Here is a 22,276-nt window from a genome sequence, read left to right on the forward strand (position 1 = left end):
TCGATTCTAGTTCCTATATTTCTCTCCTTCCTCTTTATTCCTGTTGGGACACTCTTAAGTCTTTTTGTTACAAGTCCCCTGGACTTGTTTTCATGCTTCTTGATAGGAGGTCCTGTCTAAAGTCTTGCCTTTGCTCAGGGCACCCTTTACACTTTACAGCAGGAGTGATGTATCCGTTACATCTACTGGAAGTTATGATCAGCACTCCAACCATAAATGGGTGACACCAAGTCCCCTTCTCTGAGAGTCGTCTTTGTTTTAGCAAATAGCAGCTTTGTAGTTTTCATTGCCATAGTTCCCAGTCCCCGGTGTCATCCCTGTGCATTCTCTTTCATACCACACTTACAGTTCATTATCAAGCCCTGGTAGCTCAACCTTTGGGATATAATCAGACCCCAACTATCTCTTTGCACTGAGTCCAAGCTCCTATTTTCTAGTTTCTACATTAAGCCTTATACTAGTTTCTACATTAAGCCTTCATATTCGAAGATGTGCTATCTAATATGGTCATCACTAAACACCTGGGAATGTCGATCACTAGGAATATTGCTGCTCTGAATTGAGATGTACTGCAAGAAGACACACAGAATATTGAAATATTAGTATTCAAAGAGAAAGTAAACTATTTCACGAACTATTTTGTATCAGGCACATGTTGAAAAAACATTTTGGACAGGTTGAATAAAATATATGATTGGAATTAATTTCATATTTTCATCTTTTTCAGTGTGATTGCTAGAAAAATTAAAATCACACGACTCATATTTTATTATTATTGGATAACCCTACTCTGAGGTTTTTCCAAACATTGCAGTCAAAGCCATCCTTTTGAAATGTCAGATTTTATCCTTCCTCTGACTAAAACCCCCTGAAGGCTTTCCAGCTCCCTGGGAGAAGCCAGACTTTATAGTGGGATACAAAACCTAGTAGATCCTATGCTCTTTGGCCCTGTTCCTCCAACTCTCTAGTTATTCTCCAACTCTGAGAGCCTCTGTTTTAGTCCGCTTTGCATTAGTGCAACCTTAAAGACGTGACAAGAACAACATAGAGGAGGAAAAGTTTATTTTGGCTCATGGTTTCAGGGGTTCAGTCCATGATTGGCTGACTTCATAGCTCTGGGCCCGAGGAGAGGCAGAACATCATGGATGGAAGGATGTGGTAGAGGAAAGCATATTAGGACATGGCAGTCAGAAAGCGGAAAGTGAACTTTGCTCACCAATGACAAAATATAAACCCAAAAGGCACACCCCCAGTGACCTTCCACCTCCATCCATACCCTACCTGCCTACAGTTGCAGACTTGTTAATGCATATCAGCATATTAATCCACTGATTCAGTAAAAATTCTTAATCATTTCAACTCTGAACTATTTTTGCATTGTCTCATGCATATCTAAACCATAACGACCTCCTCACACCCTCACCTGAGGGTCTTTGCATTTTCATTTCCTTTTGCTTAACTCTTTTTCAGGTCTCTCTGTGGCTTACTTTCACACTTCTTCAGGTGTCTGCTCCAGTGTTCCTTATTAGTAGCATCGGGAGACCCATCCTGAAACCCTGTCTAAATCAGTGGTCTGCTTGTCTGCCCACATTAAGTGAATCTTTTCATCAGGTTTTGGCTGATGAAAAGAAGAACTCCCCATTGACTGTAGACTGAATTCCAAACTACCTGTAATTCTGGATGCTCCATTATTATTTACCCATTTACTAACTCCAGCACATTTCTTACTGTTCCTCCAATTAGCCCTCATCCTGTACATTTAGAATCACTTGCAACAACTACAAAATAAGAAAAAGTGATGAATTTAGTACAGGTTTAAGGGATTATAATGAGATGTTAATATATTCTTATACTGAATTAATATTTATCCACTTCAAGCATTGGATAGGATGCAAATAGCAACATTTGTTTAACCCTTTGAATTCCACTTGGTATTCATCCCATAAATGCATGTTAATATAGCCAATATCAAAGGCAAGTGATAGCTCATCAAGGTGTAAACCCTGGCTAACTGCCCCCCTCCCGCCTACCAAAGGCTTTCCAATAAAATGATCCCTGTATGAGTAAGTTTTCCTTTACTAATATTATTTTCCTTTGAAAGCATTATTTCAGTCAGTTTCCTTTGTTAATTTAAAAGAAAATATAACTTATCAATAGCTTAGTTAGACAGTTAATTAAAGTTAGGTGATCTTTTTAAAAAATGAATGCTTCTATCGTGGCTAATGAAAAATCCAAGAATTTATAGCTCAGCAACAAATAAATCTCTCAGAAATGTTTATTGTTCCAGTTCATTAAAATGTTATATCTTTTAGACAGTATTTCTTAAAGGCTATAAAATTAATATTGTGTTTTTAAAGTTTTATTGGCATGTATTTCCTAGGTCTCATTTAGCCCTTGTGTTTAATTGTGCTGTCTCCTATAGGCTAGGGATCTGGCAGTTCGAATTATTTTTCTGTTTTAAAAGAAAAACGTTTCCCCCCAGGGCTAGCTTTCGTATTCTTGAGTGTGTTTATGTCACACTGCCTTGCATTTTCATGTGCTGAAATCTTGAGAGTCTGTCAGAGTGAATCTAGATCTGCTATTTCTTTGTGTTTTAAAATTATGCTGAAATTTCATTTAGTAACTAATCAAGTCCCTCGCCTGGCAACATACACAAAACTACAATTCTGTACATCAGCTACCAGAGTTTAATCTTAAACCTTTCACTATCCAAAATAAAGACAGAACAATAAGCTATTATAGAAGTCCTGCACGACACTAAGCATTGCACAGATTTTGAAGAAAGTAAATGCCGCAAACATGCCCTCAAATGTTGAATAATTCCGACCCTTTCCACTGTGCCTTCCATAAATCATCTCCATAGTGCACAGTCCTTTTACCTTTTCATGGACCTTGGCCTCTGCCCGCTGGTTCTAACTGAAATCTATGTATCAGTAGAAGTACCTCTTCCGTTTGGGACTTCCTCAGTGGAATAACTGTTTTCCTAAGGCTCCTGAACCACCAGCACAGACATTCAGAACCTGTGTCTGCAGAAAACTTTCATCCTTCCTAGAGGCCTGTTCAGATGACTGTCCTTGTCTTCGTCATCGTTGCTCAGCCTCCTTGAAGACTTGTACTCAAGGGTGGACATCCTTTTCATCCACCCCATCTCCCACAATCCTCATGAGAAATTTTTGTGTTTCCTGAAACAGTCTCTCAGAGTCTTTACTTCCTCCATCCTGAAGTCCTTCATCAGATCTTGAGTTCCTTCCAGATATGCTTTTCTTTCCTCTTCTTTTACTGATATACTCTAATAACATTTCTAGTGACATCTCTGAATACATCATTCCCTTTCTTTCCTATCTTTTACACAGCTCCTAAAATCATCTTTTGAGTCACAAATCTTTTTAGATTTTCCTAGGACTTCAACATTTTGGATAGTTTTCCACTGCCTAGAACATGCTTCACAACTTTCCCACATCATGCACACATTGAAGAAAGGTAATAAAATGGGGAGGTAAATCAGAGGGAAACCTTGTGTGAACCTGTGTGACTCCAAGGTAGAGGTTAAAGCTCAAACTTTCTGACTTAGCTGTCTTATTTAGGACCTTCCCTGGTCCCTTTGCTCCCAAAGCAGAGGTTGGACAAGAACTTGAGTACCATTAGTTTGGAGGCAGAAGCCAGGGTTCCATGAGGAACCGAGGTGGACCCAGAAAGAGACATACAGGAACCAGAAGCATCTGCTCTGTGAGAATATACTCAGAACAGTAGGACAGTGGGTTTTTCTTTATCATCCTGTATTGCCAGCACCATAGAAGTGCCAGGCAAATAGGTTCACGTGGGTGTTCTAATAAGTGTGTGTTGAATAAAGGTGAAAATTAAGAGAGAGAGCGAACAATGAATGGATGAACTTTTGCCTTAAGTTTTCCAAGTGTAGTTACCAGTTTCTTCTTAGATGAAGAAACCACAGATTTACATCTTTGGCCATCAAGCAGCATATCTTATTTATTCTTTGAATTCTTTTTTTTCCCTTTTTCTTTTGGTACTGGGGATTGAACTCAGGGGCGCTTGACCACTGAGCCACATCCCCAGCCCTTTTTTTTTTGTATTTTATTTAGAGACAGGGTCTCACCAACTTGCTTAGCACCTCACTAAATTGCTGAGGCTGGCTTGAATTCACAATCTCCTGCCTCAGCCTCCTGAGCCACTAGAATTTGATTTATTCTTGATGTCTCTCTTTTCTGGGTTTGATTTTAGAATAGATAGTATAATGCTCATTTTTAGATTTGATAGTCTCCTTTGCTCTGGAAAGATGGTTTCACAGATATTCATGAAAGCATTGAGTTAAACTTTAAAAAGGAGGTTAGTGTTTCAATCATTGAAGATGGAGAACAGAGAAGATAACAAAAACATGGGAAACAAGGGGGCAAGAAATCTGAATGTGATACCTAGAGTAAGAGGAAATCTTTGAAACTAGTTGGGCCCACAGTTTGCCAGGTCTTTGAGTACAAGACTAAAGGGCCCTCATACCTTCAGTACTGCTTATGATGTCATTGTCCTGCCTCTGCAAGAAGCTCATGCCCTTGGACACTACACTACACGCCTAGAACTTCCATCCTTCTGTTCAAATCCTATTAACCTCTCAACCCTGCACCAATTCCACCTCTTACATCAAGTTCTTCCCAAGCACTCACGTGTACCCCATATCTCCCATAGCTTTTACTTTTTGCATTTCCTAATTCCCACTCACCTAGTGCCTGGCATTGTTTATCCTTTCATGTTTCTATCTGCTCTCCACAACTGCATAAGGAGCCAGTCAGGGACAGCATTGTTCTTTCCATGCCCCGTATCAGCAAGCAGGATGCATAGTTTTTATGCTAGGAGATTTCCCTTTTGTTGGGTTCCTTTTCCTTTCCTCCCTCTCTCCTACCTCATTCCCCTGCACAGACAGACAGACAGACACACACAACCACACACACCAGCATCATTCAGTTTTTGGCGCTTTTCTCCATACTTTTGCTTTGAATTATTCCTGATGGGATCTTATTTTTGTCGGCTTATTTCCTAGATGGGAAGTGATGGAATCTTACGCCTCAGCACTTCAGCTCTAAATAATGAATTCTTTGCATATGCAGCACAAGGATGGAAACAGCGACTGGCAGAAGGTAAATTCCAGTTTTCTGTTATGATGTGACATGTTGGAGTTCACATACTGTTTTGAGCTTTGTGTCTTTCTCTGATTCCCAGGTCTTTCCTCCCTCAAATATGATTTAATTTAGTCAAAACCTCACAGACGACTTCACTGGTTCTTTTGTTTGTACTTGGCATTTTGCTGTCAGATAGTTTTGAAGAAAGCATAATATTATCTGGGAGATTGTAAACATTTTTGATGCAGCATGATTTTCTTTGAAATGATAATTTTAATTACCCATTTTGATCCTCATGTATTCTAAGTGTCCCAGAGTCTAAGGAAACTTCTTTTAGTACTTTTCTCTCCCTGAAGCTTCCACTTTACCTTGTCCTTCCTTTAGTCACCAAGCTTCTTGAAAGTGTAAACATCTAGTGCTTCCCCATGTTTATACCCCTCCATATACAACTGAAATCCCTTTAGAGAATGGGAGTGCCTGCAGATGGCAAAGTTCAGCTTCTTCTTCCTATCCTTATACATCATGTTCTGTCCCCAATACCTTCTTTCTCTTTTACCCTAAAGTGATACCACCTACCCTAGACATCCATAATATAGTTTAAATTGTTTCCAGGGGCTACATTTCTGACAGTCCTCTCAGTTTCCTGCAGGCCCTCCTGTCCTTCCGTTTGGTGGTAAATGATGTTTCCAGCATTTTCTTTTTTAACCATATATATTCTCCAAGCAGCCATATTTACCACTTTGGTGTTAACTGCAGCCCACATGCCAAGAACTTCCAAATCTGACTCTCACCTGCTCTTATCTCCAGTGTCCCATTTCAAACTCCTACCAGATATCATAGCAGATGCCAGACAGCTTACAAAGCACTCAGTGTTAAATTTACTATTTTCCTTTTCATTTTCTCCTCCTCCTGCTTGCTTGCTTGCTTCCTTCCTTCCTTCCTTTCAGTTTTTTCCCTCTCTCCCTCCCTCCCTTTCTTTCTTTCCTTTTTTTTTTTAAAAAAAAAAAAGAGAGATTGAATCCAGGGGTGCTCAACCACTGAGCTCTCCCCCCTTTTTATTATTATATTTAGAGACAGGATCTTGCTGAGTTGCTCAGGGCCTTGCTAAGTTGCTGAGGCTGGCTTTGAACTTGCAGTCCTTCCTCAGCCTCCTGGGCCTCTGGGATTACACACGTGTGCCACTCTGCCCTGTCTGCTTTTTCTTTCTATGCTGTCACCACTGTCCTCACAGGTCCCCAGTTTAAAGCCTTACTGCTGTCTTTGGCCCTCTTTTCTGGTCATAACTGTTAATTGTGCTGACTCTTCCCCAACATTGCCACTGTGGCTGGTACATCTCTCAGTTGCCTCCAAACTGGAGTTCTGCAGTTTCTTCACCATATTGGAAGACCCATCATCCTAAGCCCTTTATGCGTCCATGTTCCTCCCTCGCTGGATGTCACTGGAACCTCCTTCATTCTCTTTTAGACAAGTGTAGAACTCTCTTTGGAACTTACATTGAGTAACTGGCCTTAGCCATCCTTGCCTGTTCATTTCATGTCATGTTCTGCTCACAGTTTGCCACTGAAAAGAACATAAGTGTACACACACATATCTGCGCCTTGTGATTTAATCATTTTTTATTAAAGCCTGGTCATCCTTCAAAAGTTAACTCAAGAACCAACTCCTATATATAAACTCCCTTAATCGACGTGGGCAGAATTTAATGTTTTCCCATCTCTACTTTCACAACATATATTATTCTTACGGCCCGTAAAGGACATTTGACATTATTTCCTAGTCAGTTATGTGCCTCTGCTCCCAGCAGACTGATCTCCTTTAAGGACGGTGAATACGCATGCTTCCATTTGGAGCCCCTAGCACGCAATACATTCGCTGAATGTTTTAGAGTTCATCCAAGATGAAATGAGTATTTGAGTGATACTCATAAAGAGAAAGTATAGAAATGTTATCATTACTCATCCTTCTACTTTTCAACATCCAGAAAAGCTTACTTGAATGAATTACATGTTTTCTTTATTTAGTGGCAAAAGATGTGACCACGTTTACTCAATATATTACCATTTTCTTTCCAGGAGAATTTACCCCAGAAATGCAATTACGAATACGGCAAGAAATTGAGAAGGAAAAGAAAACAGAACCTTGGAAAGAAAAATTCTTTGAGAGATTTTATGGAGAAAAGTAAGTATTAGAGCATTTTTTCTCATTTCTCTTAGAAGGAAATGAAAATGTAATTCTCCGCTTCACATAGCACACTCATATGCTGTAAAACTTAATAAACCTGTGATAAAAGGCAATAGTCCCTCAGTGTATGAAATTGCGGGTAAAATTATACTGGCATATCAGCACTTAAATATTTTAAAATGCATTTTCAAGGGTTTATAACTTGTTCATGAAAATTCATTTTGGACTGAAAATGGCACATGAAATCCTATAGAGGTCAATTTTGGCTTTCATAAGTGGATTTTAGTAAAATTTCCCTGGTTTTTATCCAAGTATTTTCATTAGTAAATTTTTTGAAGATAAGTAGTTTTAGGCACATATTTAATTCTCACACCATTTTCCAAAAATATTGGCTTAGCATGTCCACTTTAATATTTAATTAGTTTTGTTTTAGAGAATACCTGAGAGTATTATCCTTCACTTTGTTCACCTTTCTCTCAGTTGTTACCTGTGTTAATTTATTGTTTGTGCACATCCACTTTTTTAAAAAAAGTAATACCAGCCAATCTAAGTGTGGTAGTAACTGAACTAATCTGAGAGCAGTTTCAACTCTTGCCTCACATTTAGCATAGATATTTTCTACTTGGACAGAATTCGTGTCTCAGTTGCTCAGCCCCTGAGGAAAGGAAAGGTAATGGGAGTTCACCTTTGACAGAGACTTCAGGTCTTGCTCAGAAGAGGAGTTTGGGCTTTAATACCACTTTCATAACCAAGACTTGAAAATTGTTATTTTGTGCAAAGAACACCAAGGTGGTTGCAGGTAACAAAACCTGTGCCATGCACTCTGATTTCACAAAATTGCCCCTATAAATGGGGAAAATCAAGCTAGAAGGAGTCCTATAGGTGAGCATTTCTGGAAAAGGACTCCAATGTTGAAGAGACTGCTTACTTGGAAGAGGGCAGCCTGGGTGAACTGTCCTCTGTAGCAGCTCTTTTGAGCCATGAGGCCTATTTTTAATTGCTGTGCCAGCCCAGGATGCATATGCCTATTTATGCAAGCTTAATGGAAATAATCCTTGTATTTTCTCAAAGATTGAATGTGAAGCAGGCTAGTTATGTGTCTTCACCTGTAGTCACTAGCAGTTCACTCAAGCCTGGCTGCATCAGAATCCCCTCTGGACATCGTAAATAGAGACAAATTGAGATTACTGATTGAGAATCTCCAGGAGTTGAACTCAGAAATCCACATTGGTGGAAGCTTTCCAGGTCATGCCAGAGCCCAGCAGGATTAAGAATCATGAGGACCAGACTGAAGACCACTCAGGAGCCCACTACTTTTGTACATGAAAGTGAATTTTGGTGGCACTATTTTCAGTAATGGCAGAAACATAACTGAGTTTGCCACCTCCAGAGCACTGGTCCTTAATTATTGATAAGTGAGCCACCTGTTCTTTTATTAGTTGAGCAATATTTTATCTAGCCCCTCTCCTCTGTGACTGACACTTTTCTCAGTGCCAGGGGCGTAGTCACTTGCAGAGTTTCTGAGACTGTGCCCTCAGTGAGCCCACATTAATGGAGCTTTGCATTAAAGGACTTTCCTTTGTTTGGCAAGTAATTATTGAGCATATACTGACTGTTATGGTTTCTAAGAATTTTGCAGTATTATTTCATTCAGTCCTTTCAATAATTCTGTAACATGGATATTATCATCATTATTATTAAACATGAAAAACTGAGAAAAAGTGAACCTAAATAATTTTCTCAAGCTTATACAGCAAGGTTAAGTATTTAATCCTGTAAATAGCTCTTAGAAAAAATTCACATACCTGCACAGTTTTTGCATGACATTTGGGGACTTCACAAATTTCCATGAATATTAGGTTAAGGGCCACTGTCCTAGAAAGTGACAGCTACAATGCTCTGAGTTAAGTAGGACTCCTCATCACCTCACGAAAATGTGAGCACAAAGAAATATTACTATGGACCCTTTCTTTTCTGTAGTTTATGAATAGTATTTTATTAGTCACTTTTAAAATTTATTTTTATTTGTTCTTTTTAGTAATACATGTCAATAGAGTCTATTTTGACATATTTATAAAAACATAGAGTATATCTTATTCTAACTAAAATTCCAGTCTTGTGGATGTACACAATGTTGAGATCCACTATGGTGTATTCATATATGTTCATAGGAAAGTTGTGTCAGATTCATTCTATTGTCTTTCCTATTCCTATTTTCCCTCCCTTCTCTTCATTCCCCTTTGTCTAATCCAGTGAACTTCCATTCTTCCCTTCTCTACCCCTTCTTGTGTGTTAGCATCCACATATCAAAGAGACCATTTGACCTTTGGTTTTTTGGGGATTGGCTTATTTCACTTAGCATGATAGTCTCCAAATCCTTCCATTTACCAGCAAATGTCATAGAGTCATTCTTCTGTATGTGTATGTATACCACATTTTCTTTATCCATTCACCTATTGAAGGACACCTAGGTTGGTTCTGTAGCTTAGCTATTGTGAATTGAGTCTCTTTTTCTTTTCTTCTTTTGCGTATTGATTGACAGATACATTGTGGATTTGTTATCAACTTCTCTTCTCAATCTAGGACTCTTAGATTACATATATTTCCCCAATAGGAGGGATTTCCCCCAGCATCATAAAATTTTTTCTTGACTGACACTATGGGCTCTAAGTTTTTCTAAGAATATTTCCTTCTAAACTTGTCTCTAAGTTCTATCCAGTATGGTCTTTTGTGACTTGTGACTTCCATCTTCTTATTATTATAATTCCTTTTGGCTTAATTTGCTTATAATATAGTACTGGTCTATATTAGTTTTAGTTACTTAGACACCACTCATCTCTATACCAGCTCAGAATTATAGGTGGTTCTCTGAATTTGTCTTGTGAGTTCTTGTGGTCAGGTTTCCCTTTGTGAGGAATGTTATGCGCTGTCTTCTTTCTTAAGTGCCTGTGTCATCTTACACCTATTGTCCCATGAAAATAACCAGATGTTAGCATAAGCAAATTTTATACAATGTCATTTTACACAATCACATGTATCCTTATCTGTATTTGTATTTAATACCATTGTTTTTAGCCAACTAACAAATTTGGCTGCCAATGCCTATATTTCTTTCTGTTCTAAACCTAACTAATATCAGAGGCATCTCTGCTTGACCCTGTCCTGATGGATTTTATTTCTAGATGATTATTGTGCTTTAAATTTTCTGCAATATAGTTGTTCTTCTCTCAGTATAGTATAGTTATAAACTGTAGCTCAGTTTGAACCCATCCTAGGGAAAGTTGAAAGAAAACTGTGAAGGCAGTATTGTCCAATCTTTTCAGAGCCTTCTGAATTACAGGACAGAAAACAGTGATCAGATACCCCAAAAGTGTATTCAGTTTTATTTCCCATTCATTTTGAGGATTTCATTTAAGTAAAAGATTAAAATGGATTTCACTGACATTTCTTATATCAATACTACTATTACTGTATTTCTTCACTTAACTGTTTCTTTGTTAATATTCTCTCTTGTACTTACATTTTTCATTGCTTATGCCCTGATTTAACTTCATTTAGAATAGCATGTATCTCTACCATCTGATGCTGATGTTGTAATTTAATATGACCAAAACCAAAGACTTAGGATATGCATGATTATAATTCTTAATAGCTTTCCCTGCTGAATGTTAGGCTGGATTATTTCTTGATTTTCTTTACTATCTCATATGGAATATCTTTACAGTAAGTCATATACATGAATGCATTCAGAAGTTTTGCTTCATACAAATGGATTCTGTTAGAATAACTTTGACAAACCCAAATGTTTTCTTATTCTGTAATGGAGTTTCCATATTTTAAATTATATACTAAGATAAAGTGATTGAGTAGCATTTCTTATATTGCTTTAAGAGAACTAATCTTTGGAAATCATTTCAGTTTCAGAATTTGAAGTATTTCATTCATTTTCCATTGATCTTAATTATTGGACTGTGTTGCATCATCTGAAGTCCACATAATTTTCTACTATAAGGGCATCTTTCTATAATCTGACTTCAAAAAAAATGTATATCTTATACATTCCTTTGCTTTTCTGCCTATATTTTCCCATCTTTTTTATTTGGGATTTTATTATTGCCTTTACAGACTCTTGCTAGGGTTTGTATTTCCTTGCTTACACCATAAAAATCTCTTTCTTACCCAGAAGTGGTGTATATTTTAGTTGTGATTGTAAAAGTAGTGGAGAAACTACATCATCATAAACTATTTTACATAAATTATTTTACTTAGTTGGTTATAAGATTAATTCAATTCATTTATTTCTATAGAATACTATGTGAGAAATCCAAATTGTACCTTTCATGTTTTGTGATTGAACAATAATTTAGTGTATCTAATTTCACTTCAGGTTGGGCATGTCAAGAGAGGAGTCTATGAAGCTTACTTCTGGACCAAACAGTGATGGTGCTGAAGGTAGTTCCTCATGTGGGACCTCTGGTCTTCTGGGTTCTTCTGCACAGACCCCCTTGGAAGAACATCAGCCAAAAAGCAAGCAAAATTCTGCTTCTCCAGAGCCTGATTTCTGTGCAACAGTGTGTCCAATGGTAGAAGTTCCAGCTAAAGATGTAATGGCAGACTCAGAATCAGAGGATATTTTGATCCCTGAGGAAGCTGTGATTCAGGAGGAAATTGCAGAAGAAGTAGAGACTAGTATCTGTGACTGCCAAGATGAAAATCACAAGACCATGAATGAATTTTCTGAGGAGTCTGAAAGTCCAACCACCTCTCATGAAGAGACCCAAATAGCACCACCTGATGGCAACTTGGAATCCTGTGTTGTGATGAATGATGTTTTAGAAACTTTGCCTCATATTGAAGTTAAGATAGAAGAGAAATCAGAATCTCCACAGGAAGAAATGTCAGTTGTTATTGATCAATTAGAAGTGTGTGATTCTCTTGTTCCTTCCACTTCATCTGTGACTCATGTCAGTGACGCAGAACATAAGGAACCAGAAACTGCAATAGAGACCAATACTACAAAAATAAAAACAGGGTCATCTTCTTTAGAAGGCCAGTTTCCACATGAAGGAATCACTGTAGATATGGAGTTGCAGAGTGATCCTGATGAACAACTTTCTGAAAATGCATGCATCTCTGAAACTTCCTTCTCTTCTGAGAGCCCAGAGGGAGCCTGTACCAGCCTACCATCCCCAGGAGGAGAAACCCAATCCACATCTGAAGAATCATGTACTCCAGCCTCCCTTGAAACGACATTTTGTTCTGAGGTGTCCAGCACTGAAAATACAGACAAATATAATCAGAGAAATCTGACAGATGAAAACCTTCATACATCTTTGATGTCGGAAATATCTCCAATATCTACTTCACCTGAAATATCAGACGCATCTCTTATGTCTAACTTACCATTGCCATCTGAAGCATCGCCAGTGTCCAATTTACCTTTAACTTCAGAAGCATCACCGATGTCTGATTTACCTTTGACATCAGAAACTTCTTCAGTGTCTTCCATGCTTCTCACTTCTGAGACCACTTTTGTATCCAGTGTGCCACTTCCTGTAGAAACATCTCCAATTTCTAATTCTTCCATGAGTGAAAGAATGGTTCATCAACAAAGAAAGTCACCTTCAGTATCTGAAGAAGCACTCTCCCCACAGAAAGATGAACCTTCTGCTCCTGTCAAACCCCTGGGAGAGAACCTTATCTCTCAGCAGAAACCTCTGTCCAATACTCCTGAGCCCATCAAAATGGGTTCTTCTTCCATTGCTCCTGAAGTGTTTCCATCTGAAGAACTGCACAGTAAGACCCTGGGTCAGCAACCCTGTAAATCACATGTTGAAATTGAGAAGCCTTATCCTCCTTCCGTCTCAGAACTTTCTTCTGCAGAAATGATGAAAGTTAAAAATCATAGTGTACTGCAAAGAACAGAAAAGAAAGGGCTATCCTCTCCATTGGAATTATCTGTCTTCTCTGAAGAGACAGAGAGTAAGGGAAATGAGCCTCCATCAGTTAAATTACAGGACAAGCAGTACATCCCATCAGTGGATAAAGCATCATTTTCAGAAGGCTCTAGAAATAAAACACACAAGCAAGGGAGCACACAAAATCGTTTGGAGATCTCACATACTTCCAAGTCATCAGAGCCCTCCAAGTCACCAGATGGGATAAGAAATGAGAGTAGAGAATCAGAGTTATCAAAGAGGAAAACTGCAGAACAGCATAGCTTTGGAATCTGTAAAGAAAAGAGGGCTAGGATAGAAGATGATCAGTCAACCCGGAACATATCATCCAGCAGCTCACCTGAGAAAGAGCAGCCTCCAAGAGAGGAACCCAGGGTTCCCCCTCTCAAGGTACGACATATTTTTTTAAGTTCTGATTTTTTTTTTAAAGGAAATTCTATAAGAGGCTTTCTTTATTAAGAAACTTAACTTTCAGGCCAGGCATGGTGGTGTATACCTGTAATCCCAGTGGCTTGGAAGTCTGAGGCAGGAAGATCATAAATTCAAAGCTAGTCTTAGCTGTTTAGCAAGGTCATAAGCAACTTAGCCAAACCTTGTGTCCAAAAAAAAAAAAAAAAAGGGACTGGACATGAGCTTAGTGGTTAAGTGCCCCTGGATTCAATTCTTGGTATAAAAGACAAAAGGAAAAAAAAAAAAGAGACTTAACCTTCAAGAATGAATTAGGTGTTTCTCTTTCCAGGTTTTATACAGCAATTTACAGTTAATCCTTCCAGAACCCAGTATAATAGTAAAGGATCCTTTTTAAAACTGTGTAGTAAGCTTATACAAGAAATTCAGATACATATATTTAAAATCAGTATTTAAATGAAAAAATTAAGAAGAGGGAACAGGATGTGATGTGGAGAAACCTAGAGTCCACTAAGACACTAGGACTTTAGTGAATTCCAAGGCATAGAACTACACAAACTTGAGGAAAATGTCAGGGATAATTAAGTGTCAAATAAAACTTCAGTAGTACTAGGGAAAATAGAAGTCAGAGGGCAGCATTGAGGACATGAAGGTACATGTTATTCCTTCCTTCATTTTCCTGCTAACATTGAAAATCATCATTGCTTAGCAAAGATGACCTGATTTATGACCTCATTAACTATTTCTTGAATAAATTTATAAAATTTTCTTATGAACTATAAGGGAGAACACTACAGATGCAGAGACATAGAAATCCTGGTGTTTATTTCTAAGGTAGAAAAAGGGTCTTTAATTTTACAAAATAACAAATCCACTGGGTACACACTTGCAAATCCCAGCTAGTTGGGAAGCTGAAGTAGGAGGACCACAAGTTTGATCAAGTCCAACCTGGATAACTTAGCAAGACCCTTTCTCCAAATAAAAGGACTGGGAATATAGCTCAGTGCTTACCTAGCATGTGGAAGGCCCTGTGTTCAATCCCCAGTACTGTAAAATAATATTTGCTAGTATTACTATTAGTACCACCACTACTACTAATGATAAAGTCTTATGATTCCAGGTAAATTTTAATTCTCAACTTTTTTTTTTTTTTGCGGTACTGGGGATCGAACTCAGGGCCTTGTGCTTGCAAGACAAGTACTCTACCAGCTGAGCTATCTCCCCAGCCCGCAAATTTTAATTCTCATAAAACTTTTTTTAAAAATTGGATCTGCCTAAGTAAACTGAAAATAATTCAAAAGAAACTGTTTAATTAATTAAACCCTCCTTAATTAATGAACTGATGTCATTTTTATTTGATGCTTTTATATAAGCCCATTTATATTTTTGTATAACAAATTGGAGTATTCCTCTAGTAAAGGATTGGTTGAGAGTTATAAACATCTCAAGCTCTTTAAAAATATCTTTCTTTATTATGTCTATTTTTATAGTCAACTCATGATCTTCACAAGATTGACTTGTTTGTAAGAATATGGCTGTAGTTATTCTATTTAACAAAGCAATGTCTATTAAATTAGATTCTAGAGATATAAAAGATGAACACTAAATTCCACTTAAAAAGCCACTATGTATTTTAATTTCTGAACACTGGAAAGAAAAATATAAATATAATTTTTAGAGGAAATATTTTTAAACATACCAGCCTGATTTTATTTTGGTTGAAATCTCATTTTCAAAATGATATGTACTTTGTTTAAAGATTGATTAGATAGATAGATGGATGGATGTTAGAGACATTAAACACATATTTGATGTTTGGCCTTAGACTCTTTATATTAAAGTGTTAGGTTTAATTTTTAAATATATTTAATTTTTTTTAGACTGTGGGAAATATTTAAAAGGAACAATTTAATCCTCTTGCCAAATTCACCTCTTCTTGTTCATAGATTAGAGGCTTCATAAGCGATTCAAAAGTGAGAGGAAATAGCTCAGGCAGATGATAATTTCACTTATCAAAGTTCCCCAAAGCGTAATTCCAAATCAAAATGATCATGTAGTTGGTGTCACAGATATAGTGTAAATATATGTGTATTAGGAGAGTGTGAGGGGGACGTTTTCTAGAAAAAGCTTATTTCAGAAGAGGAGGAGAGGTTTCGTACTTGTGAACAGCCTGACTTGGGAGCCCACAGACACTCTGTCACTGACTGGTTTATGTGACTCCATGGCAGATGACTCTGCCTCTACAGGGCTCAGTTTTTCAACTGGGAAATGAAGACTTTAACCAGGTCCCTTCCAGCTTCACAAACCAATGACTCTGAGAATTCCCTTATCGACTGGAGCATCGCAGCATTTCTGTGGGATGCTGGGTGCTGGGTCTTGTGCCTCACGAATTTGGAAATGATTTCATGAGCCTCTTCGTTAGCATAAGTAGGCAAAAAGTATAGAATGGGACATGTTCCAAGTTCAGCTGATTGTGGATTACCAACATCAAAAGAAACTGCCCACTCCATACTTTCTGGGAAAGGCAGAAAATCAGTGTTGCCCTTGCTTTTATGAAGACGTAATGATGTAATGATAATGTAATCCCTTTGGAAAACAGTGCTTTCACAAATACAGCCTCATGCAATCTTTATAACAGCTCTGTGAAGGAAATAGACCAGAAATAACTCATTTCATTTTACAACTGAGTTTACAAACTCATGTAGTGTGCTTATTACACACCTATAAGGCAGCACACCAGGTGGTATAGGCATAGAGTCCTGGGCTCAGAGAGTTACCGGAGAAACTGAGGTACTTAGTAATTTACTAACGTAACACAGTACCTTTGTGTAATATATTTCTGTGAAGCCAGGATAATTCTAGTCTCCCATCTTCATTACCAGGAATTTTTTTTTTTTTTTTTTTTTGGGTCAGATTAAGTCAGGTCACCTCATATAGAGTAAGTGTCCCAGTTTTTTCCTACTCCAGCAGGTAGGATAATTTAAAAACTAAGTTTGTCCAAATCTTTTTAGCTAATCTTATTGTTTGAAACATGGATTTGTTTTCATTTATATAAGACAATAAAACAGTTCTTTATTTCCATGCCAAAGCAAGTCAGTGGTTGATTTAAAACTTTGATTTCGTATTCTTGCTACACTTCCTGTTGCTTTACATCCTATAGGTGTAGTTTGTTCTACATTGTGGGAGAGAACAGCTTGTTTTCCTCCTTGTGTTATGGCCTCCCACATGCCTCTTCCACCATCATATATGAAGTGCTTTATCTTTCCATTTTTTCCTTGTAGATCCAGCTTTCCAAAATTGGACCACCCTTTATTATCAAGAGCCAGCCAGTCTCCAAACCAGAGTCTCGAGCATCCACTAGCACATCTGTCAGTGGGGGGAGGAACACAGGAGCCAGGACGCTTGCAGACATCAAGGCCCGTGCCCAACAAGCTAGGGCCCAGCGTGAGGCTGCTGCAGCCGCTGCAGTAGCTGCTGCAGCGAGCATCGTCTCTGGAGCCATGGGGAGCCCAGGCGAGGGTGGAAAGGCAAGAACGCTGGCACACATCAAAGAGCAGACCAAGGCTAAGCTCTTTGCAAAGCATCAAGCCCGAGCCCACCTCTTCCAAACTTCTAAAGAGACCCGGTTGCCTCCAATCAGCTCCAAGGAAGGTCCTCCAAACTTGGAAGTCTCTTCTACACCTGAAACAAAAATGGAAGGTTCCACTGGGGTCATTATTGTCAATCCAAATTGCAGATCTCCTAGCAACAAGTCCGCACACCTCCGGGAGACCAGCACTGTTTTACAGCAGTCTCTTAACCCAACTCAACTTCCAGAAACCGCCACTGACTTATCTGTACATAGTTCGGATGAAAACATACCTGTGTCACATTTATCTGAGAAAATTGTTTCATCTACCTCTTCTGAAAATAGCAGTATGCCCATGCTTTTCAATAAAAATTCTGTCCCTGTGTCTGTTTGCAGCACTGCTATATCGGGAGCAATTAAAGAACATCCCTTTGTGAGTTCTGTTGACAAATCCTCTGTGCTGATGTCTGTTGACAGTGCAAACACTACAATTTCTGCTTGTAATATAAGCATGTTAAAAACCATCCAGGGAACTGACACTCCATGCATAGCCATTATACCAAAATGTATTGAAAGCACTCCTATTCCGGCCACGACAGAGGGCGCCAGTATATCAAGCTCCATGGATGAAAAGCCTCTGCTAATACCAAGCAGCAGTGCTACTAACTTAGTCTCCAGTCAGTACACCTCTGTGCCAACTCCCTCCATTGGAAATAATTTGCCAAACCATCTCTCCACTAGCTCTGTCTTGATTCCCCCCACGGGAATTAACAACAGATTTCCTTCTGAGAAAATAGCCATGCCTGGGAGTGAAGAACAGGCCACTCTATCCATGGGTACCACTGTGAGAGCAGCCCTCAGCTGCAGTGACTCAGTGGCAGTCACTGACACTCTGGTTGCACGCCCACCTGTCGCAATGTTTACTGGAAACATGCTAACTATAAACTCTTTCGATAGTCCTCCCAAGTTAAGTGCTGAAAGCTTGGACAAAAATTCAGCGCCTCGAAACAGGGCAGACAATTCTGGGAAACCTCAGCAGCCACCAGGGGGCTTTGCACCAGCAACCATAAACAGATCCATTCCCTGTAAAGTCATCGTTGACCACAGCACTACGCTGACCTCCAGTTTGTCACTGACTGTCTCCATTGAAAGTGCAGAAACCAGCTTGGACCTCCAGAGCAGATCTGTGAGGACAGAGGTATCCATCCAGCCCATGGCGTGTCCTCAGGTCTCTGTAATTAGCAGGCCTGAACCAGTGACGAGTGAAAATATAGACCACAGTTCGAGTTTCATTGCTGCTTCTGCAGCCAAACAAGACTGTAAAACCCTGCAGGCCCCCTGCACCAGTCTCCGAGAACTGCCCCTTGTCGTTCCAGACAAATTAAATGAGGCGGCTGCTCCTAGCCATAGCTTTGCTGAGCAGACACGTAACCCAACTACTTTCAAGAGTGAAGCAGACACGACCTGTAGCAATCAGTATAACCCAGGAAACCGGATTTGCTGGAATGACGATGCCATGAGGAGCACAGGACAGCCTCTGGTCAGTCACTCCAGTTCAAGTAAACAGAAGGAGTATGCAGAGCAGAGCTGCCCGAAGGCCATCAAAACTGAACACACCAGCTACTCGCACGTGTCAGAACTGCACCCCAGGAATCTCATAGCAAACGTCACTCTTCCTGTGAAATCCGAACCTCATGAAGTGGACAAGGGCTTTAGAATGGACACCGAAGACTTCTCTGGCCCTGGGCTGCCTCCGCCGACTGCAGAGGTAGCCACCAGCATACCACAAGCACAGAACCTGGACGCTCCTTCGTCCAGTGCCAGGGAAGAGGCCATTTCTTTGGCTCCAGATACCCTGAAAAGAATTCCGAGTGCAGGAAGCTCAAGCTGTCGTCTGTCATCCGTGGAGGCTAACAACCCACTGGTGACACAGCTACTGCAGGGCAACCTGCCTTTGGAGAAAGTGTTGCCACAGCCCAGGTTGGGAGCCAAGCTCGAAATCAACAGGCTTCCTTTGCCCCTTCAAACTACCTCAGTGGGTAAAACACCACCAGAGAGGAACATCGTTGAAATGCCTTCCAGCTCTCCAAACCCAGATGGTAAGGGCTACTTGGCAGGGACTCTTGCACCACTACAAATGAGAAAGCGAGAAAACCATCCCAAAAAGAGAGTAGCCAGGACTGTGGGGGAACACACTCAAGTTAAATGTGAACCAGGGAAACTGTTGGTGGATCCAGATGTAAAAGGGGTGCCATGTGTCATAAATTCAGGCATGAGTCAGCTAGGACACAGTCAGCCGTTTAAGCAAGAATGGCTGAACAAACACTCCATGCAGAACAGAATTGTTCACAGCCCTGAGGTCAAACAGCAAAAGCGGCTGCTCCCCGCGTGTAGCTTCCAGCAGAACCTATTTCATGTTGACAAAAATGGCGGCTTCCACCCTGATGCTGGTACCTCACACAGACAGCAGTTTTACCAAATGCCCATGGCTGCCAGGGGCCCCATTCCCACTGCAGCTCTCTTACAGGCCTCTTCCAAGCCCCCTGTGGGCTGTAATGCATTTGCCTTCAATAGGCATCTTGAACAAAAGGGATTGGGAGAGGTGAGTCTTCCTTCAGCACCCCACCAGCTAAGGTTAGCCAACATGTTGTCCCCCAGTATGCCCATAAAGGAAGGTGATGATGTGGGAGGGGCTGCACACACAATGCCAAACAAAGCACTAGTGCATCCTCCACTGCCCCCACCCCCCCCCCCCCCCACCCCCTCCACCCTTGGCCTTGCCCCCGCCTCCCCCACCACCACCTCCACTACCTCCACCTCTCCCTAATGCAGAAGTCCCATCTGATCAAAAGCAACCGCCAGTTACCATGGAAACCACTAAGAGACTTAGTTGGCCACAGTCCACGGGCATATGTAGCAATATAAAATCGGAACCTCTTTCTTTTGAGGAAGGTTTAAGCAGCAGCTGTGAACTGGGCATGAAACAAGTTTCCTATGACCAGAATGAAATGAAAGAACAGTTAAAAGCATTTGCGTTAAAAAGTGCAGATTTCTCTTCCTATTTGCTTTCTGAGCCACAGAAGCCTTTTCCCCAATTAGCTGCTCAGAAAATGCAGGTGCAGCAACAACAGCAGCTCTGTGGAAATTATCCAACAATACACTTTGGTAGCACGAGCTTCAAAAGGGCAGCGTCTGCAATTGAAAAGTCCATTGGGATTTTGGGAAGTGGCTCTAGTCCTGCCACGGGCCTGCCTGGTCAGAACGCTCAGATGCCTGTTCAGAACTTTGCCGACAGCAGCAACGCGGACGAATTGGAACTGAAATGCTCTTGCCGCCTGAAAGCCATGATTGTGTGCAAAGGCTGTGGGGCCTTCTGCCATGATGACTGCATAGGTCCTTCAAAACTCTGTGTAGCTTGCTTGGTTGTACGATAAGAGCTGAGTGAAAGATGCAGTATCCCTTTTTGACACCGAAAAAGCAAACAGCATCAGCAACAGCAAATTGAATAACCTAGTGACTTATTATATGCTAATTTATTTCACTTTGTAACAGGTTATCTTTCTTCCATAGGATTATTATTTTCTTGCATTTTTTTTTTATAATGGGGAGGACGCATACCAAATGACTGACTCAACAGCATGTCCTTTACATACTTAGTTGCCAGCTTCAAAAGTTTCTCTCTGTGCATATACAGGTTACTGCCCCACACCCCTTTTAACCCAGATACAGATAGGAAAAGGACAGTTTTTATTGCTTCATCACCAGAAATGCAGATGTAGAAAGAGGATGATAAAAATAACATGGACATGTATTTTTCCATCGATTAGCCATTACCGCAAGTATTTCTGTACTTGCCTTTACCACAGTGATGAAGTCATATTTGGAATGGGGAATCTGATTTAAGTGTGCGATTCCTTGTATTTATTCATATCACAAAAGATAGATTAAAGAAAGCATGCCATTAATGAAATCCACTGTCCCTGTTCTCTTTCCTCCCTTCTTACTCTTTCTCAGATACTGTGGCAGAAAATATATATCTGCCTTGGATTTTGTACACAGATTGTAGAAAAATGTGTCCTGTACCTGAAATTGCATCATGGGCCTTGTATCCAGTAAACTGGATCTAGCCCTTGGACACCTGATAATGTAAGACTGGTTGGCCAACATAGAGTCACAGGCCCAGAAAAGTTTGGAGCGTCATGTATGGCTTTTAATACCAAGTATGAAAAAATATCTTAAAAAGCAAATAAAACACTGAATGTGCATGTTTAAATGGTTTGATAATGTACATATTAATACTTCTACTCATTCTGATTAAATGACTAGGTATTAAAATTGGAGGGAAAATAATAGTAGCCCTTATTAATGACACCAGTGCATTCTGGTCTCCACCTCTGCAGAGGTTGGCCACCTCTTTTTACAAGTGTCATTGATGATAAAAGGAACTTCAGAGGGTTGAAGTGTGACACTTTTCTGAACCATTTTTTTTTCTCATGATTCAGTCTAATTGTATTTGACTGCAAAATAACCCTTATTTTTTAAAAAGTGCATTTTTAGGTATTGCATGTTTTGTACCCCCACCCAATATCTGGGGCCATAAACTGCTTTCGAAAAAGGGATACTGCATCTTATAATTATCTTCAGTGTTTATCCAGTTAAGTCTGAGTGTCAAATACTTGAGCTACATTCCCTATACGCTGGCCATCCTCATGCTGGAGAACAGCTGTAGTTCAGGAGGAGGCTCTGTTCCCAAAAGCAAGTTCAAAAGCACATGAACATGTGGGAAGATGAAAGAAAGCAAAAACCACGCCCATTTAACTTCAGATTCCAGAGCACAAAATGTGGAATACCATTAATCCATTGATTGATTGTGGCTATAGAATTTTTTTTTAAAACGGGGGGAAATCATCTCTATCCAGGGTAAGAATGACAGATATTTTCACATGGGATCACTCTAATCAATGTAAACTCTTCAACATTCCCTGAAAACATGTCTTATATGTTAACTGGAATGTATAGAAGTTACATTCCTGAAG

General features: G+C 39.8%; 1 protein-coding gene across 1 annotated transcript in view; it reads left to right on the top strand.

The window, feature by feature from the left end:
• Positions 1 to 21,850, top strand: part of Asxl3 (ASXL transcriptional regulator 3) — a 165,853-nt gene extending 144,003 nt beyond the window's left edge. The window contains 5 exon segments of the mRNA XM_047525985.1: positions 5,048 to 5,144; positions 7,199 to 7,304; positions 11,695 to 13,654; positions 16,954 to 19,971; positions 19,973 to 21,850. Coding sequence (XP_047381941.1) covers positions 5,048 to 5,144; positions 7,199 to 7,304; positions 11,695 to 13,654; positions 16,954 to 19,971; positions 19,973 to 20,674 — 5,883 coding nt within the window. The 3' untranslated portion in view covers positions 20,675 to 21,850.
• Positions 21,851 to 22,276: the final 426 nt, after the last annotated feature.

The sequence above is a fragment of the Sciurus carolinensis genome, chromosome 15, assembly GCF_902686445.1.
Source record: "Sciurus carolinensis chromosome 15, mSciCar1.2, whole genome shotgun sequence".
In the NCBI taxonomy this organism is placed as follows: domain Eukaryota; kingdom Metazoa; phylum Chordata; class Mammalia; order Rodentia; family Sciuridae; genus Sciurus; species Sciurus carolinensis.